This window comes from Schistocerca piceifrons, unplaced genomic scaffold (assembly GCF_021461385.2).
Source record: "Schistocerca piceifrons isolate TAMUIC-IGC-003096 unplaced genomic scaffold, iqSchPice1.1 HiC_scaffold_1855, whole genome shotgun sequence".
Classification (NCBI taxonomy): Eukaryota; Metazoa; Arthropoda; class Insecta; order Orthoptera; family Acrididae; genus Schistocerca; species Schistocerca piceifrons.
Window position 1 is genome coordinate 1,177,621 of NW_025727740.1, and position 3,965 is coordinate 1,181,585.

At 39.4% G+C, this 3,965-nt stretch overlaps 1 protein-coding gene across 1 annotated transcript; it reads left to right on the forward strand.

The window, feature by feature from the left end:
- The first annotated feature begins 1,615 nt into the window (after nucleotides 1-1,615).
- Nucleotides 1,616-3,268, forward strand: LOC124741096 (piggyBac transposable element-derived protein 4-like). The gene has a single exon (XM_047248640.1). The coding sequence runs from the start codon at nucleotides 1,616-1,618 to the stop codon at nucleotides 3,266-3,268; it is 1,653 nt and encodes a 550-aa protein (XP_047104596.1).
- Nucleotides 3,269-3,965: the final 697 nt, after the last annotated feature.

Genomic DNA, 3,965 nt, shown 5'->3' on the forward strand with positions numbered 1-3,965 from the left:
CACAATGCCCACTAAAGTACAAGAAGCCTGACTCCTCCTCCTGTCTATGTTTTGAACCATTCCTGTGACACTAGTTATAGATTACGATGCTTCACTTCAGGTTTGCTGTATACCTATGATCTTCATATTGACGATGAAACACAAAAACACAGAAATTGCAATGCCGACTCAAGTACAAGAGGACTGACTCTTCCTTCTGTCTATGTTTTGAACCATTCCTGTGACATTAGTTATAGATTCCGCTGCTTAACTTCAGGTTTACTGTATCCCTCTGACCATCTTAATGACGATGAAACACAGAAATTGCATCGGAATTAAATACAAAAGGCACAATGCCGACTTAAGTACAAGAAGACTGACTCTTCTTATTGTCTGTGTTGTGACCCATTCCTGTGACGCTAGTTACAGATTCCGATGCTTCACCTCAGGTTTACTGTATCCCTCTGACCATCTTAATGACGATGAAAAACAGAAATTGCATCGGAATTAAATAGAAAATGCACGATGCCGACTTAAGTACAAGAAGACTGACTCTAACTACTGTCTATGCTTTGAACCATTCCTTTGACACTAGTTATAAATTCCGATGCTGCACTTCAGGTTTACTGTATCGATCTGTCTTTCTTGTTGTCGATAAAAGACAGAAATTGCATCGGAATTAAATACAAAAGGCACAAAGCCGACTTAAGGACAACAAGACTGACTCTTCTTATTGTCTGTGTTTTGAATCATTCCTGTGACGCTAGTTACAGATTCCGATGCTTCACTTCAGGTTTACAGCTTCCCTCTGACCTTCTTATTGACGATGAAACATAGAAATTGCATCGGAATTAAATACAAAAGGCACAATGTCAACTTAAGTACAAGAAGACTGACTCTTCTTACTGACTATGATTTGAACCATTCCTGTGATACTAGTTATAGATTCCGATACTTCACTTAAGTTTTACTGTATCCCTTGGACTTTGTTATTGAAGATGAAACACAGAAATTGCATCGGAATTAAGTACAAAAGGCACAATGCAGACTTAAGTACGTGTAGACTGATTCTTCTTACTGTCTATGTTGTGAAACATTCCTGTGACCTTAGTTATGGATTCCGATGCTTCCTTTCAGGTTAACTGTATCCCTTGGACCTTCTTATTGACGATGAAACACAGAAATTGCGTCGGAATTAACACTCTAAGCGCCAAGCCCGTAAAATTTACGGGCCTGGGATCGCGCGAAAATCACCAAGCCCGTAAAATTTACGGGCCGCTACATTTAATTTCATTCAAAACACTGCAACGTTATTTCTACGGGTTTGGCCAGCGCTATACGTTTTTCAGATGTTTATTAACAAAATGCGTCCATAGATGTCACGGCAGCGCTGTAATTCATGTTAAAACTTATCTTTGCGTTCTCAGTCTGTATATCATTCAGTTGTTTGTCATCATGTTTCGGCGCGGTTTATCAGACGCAGAAATTGCGGATTTGATCAATCATAGCGACACTCTGGATAATGTAGAGAGTGATTCAGACGATTCTGAATGCAATGGTGTGTTTGAAGGTACGTATTTCCGAATTTTCCACGTAATTGTGCAGTACGCACATATCTGTTGAACATGTGTAAACGATGTATGTAGTTACACATAATGTGATATTCTTTTTAGAAGACGAGATTGATGACAGTTTGTCTTCAGATGAAGACGAGAATGATGTTGAAGGTGTTGCTTCAAATCCAGCAGCTGTGCCGTATCCGAAAGACAGTGAGTGGACTGCAGTTGACACCTACCGACCTCTGCCTGTCAACACGACACCCAGGCAGATACTAGTGGATATTGATGAGTCGAGTTCTGTACTGGATTGCAGTAAAGTGTTCCTTACTGACAGTGACGTAAATGAACTCAAGAGACAGACAAATTTGTATGCATCACAGACAATACAGAAGAAAAGAAGAGGAAATAATCTGAAGCCCCATTCAGTTTTGAGTTCGTGGAAGCCAGTGACTATAAGTGAGATGAGGCGTTTCTTGGGTATTATTTTCCACATGTGTGTTCCGAAAAAGCCCAAAATTGCGGACCATTGGAGCACTAATCCTGTTCTTAGTTGTAACTTTTGTCCCCATGTCATGAGCCGTTTGCGTTTCACTCAGATACTGTCATGCTTGCATCTTGTTGACAATTCAAATCAGAAAAAACCAGGCGAAGATGGATTTCATCCACTTTACAAAGTTTTGCCATATTATAATAATTTGAAGGAGCGATGTATCCAGGCATATCGTCCCTCAGAAAAAGTGACAATTGATGAAGGAATTTGCCCATTTCGAGGTCGTGTGAGTTTCCGTGTTTACATGCAAAATAAGCCTCATAAGTATGGACTGAAAGTATATGCTGTTGCTGAAGCCAGTAGTGGCTATGTTGTAAATTTTGAAGTTTATGCTGGTAAGCATATTGTTGACAATTCTTCGTCTGCGGTTATTTTGCGATTGTTGTCTGACAGCAGCTTGCTGAACAAAGGCCACACTGTGTATTTAGATCGATTTTATTCCAGTCCAGAGCTATTTCAGCAACTGGCAGAGAAAGGCACTGGAGCTGTTGGTACTGTGAACAAATCCAGGAAAGGATTGCCTAAAGATTTAGTATCTGCTACGCTGAAAAAGGGCGAAATGTCTTTTCGGCGTAAAGATAATGTATTGGCAATGAAGTGGAAAGATAAGAGAGATGTGTATACATTGTCTACAAGGCATCAAGCAACATTTGGTACGCATACTAAGAGAAATGGGTCTGTAGTATTGAAACCACTTCAGGTACTTGATTACAACCTCAATAAAATTGGAGTGGATATTGGAGACCAACGCCTGCAGTACAATCCGTTCCAGCACAGAACTGTGAAATGGTGGCGAAAATTATATTTCCATTTGCTGCTTATGGGAGTATCAAATGCATTTTGGCTGTACAATGCAGTGCACAGGAAGAAAATTACAATAACAGACTTTATAACAGTGCTTGCAGTTCAGCTTGTTGAAGACGACACACTTGAATTCATTCCAAGAAATGAAGGAACTGTAGGTCGGCTAACAAAGAGACATTTTTTGCAGCACATACCTGCAACTACTAAGAAGTATGCTGCTCGTGTGTGTCACGTGTGCAGTTCCAGGAGCAAGAAACAGAGTGGCAAGGCTTCTCGCAAAGAGACACGATACGAATGTGAACAGTGTGGCGTTGCACTCTGCCTGGAACCTTGCTTTAAAATTTTCCACACTAAAAAACAATATGATTCTGTGTGAAATTTATATGTAATACTGTATACTATCAGAAACATGTAATGTAGTGCCACAATTTTGGTTAAAAATAAATCACAATTGTATTCCCTTATTCGTATGACTTTTTCTAAATTCTTAAAACATCTAAGTGATTTCTATAACTGTACCTTAAAGCTGTGCATTGTAAAGTAGTTTCTTTCACTCAGAATTAAAGTAGAAATGTGCAGCTTCAAGATGGTACCAAATTTGCCACAATCCAAACAGTAGATTTGATGCAGTAATTTTTTTAATATTGGTAAAATTGCCCGGTTTCTAGGGACGGGTGCATAAAATAGGCCTGGTACAGAGAGTGTTAAATACAAAAGGCACAATGCCGACTTAAGTACATGTAAACTGATTCTTCCTACTGTGTATGCTTTGAACCATTCCTGTGACACTAGTTATGGAATCCGATGCTTCATTTCAGGATTACTGTATCCCTTGCACCTTCTTATTGACGATGAAACACAGAAAGTGCAACGGAATTAAATAGAAAAGGCACAATGCCGACTTAAGTACAAGAAGACTGACTCCTCCTACTGTCTATGTTTTGAACCATTCCTGTGACACTAGTTATAGATTCCGATGCTTTACTTCAGGTTTACCGTATCCCTCTGACTTTATTATTGACGATGAAACACAGAAATTGCATCGAAATAAAATAGAAAAGGCACAATGCCGA

Coding starts and splice junctions, on each gene's coding strand:
- LOC124741096 (XM_047248640.1), top strand. CDS start 1,616: ATGTATGTAGTTACACATAATGTGATATTCTTTTTAGAAGACGAGATT.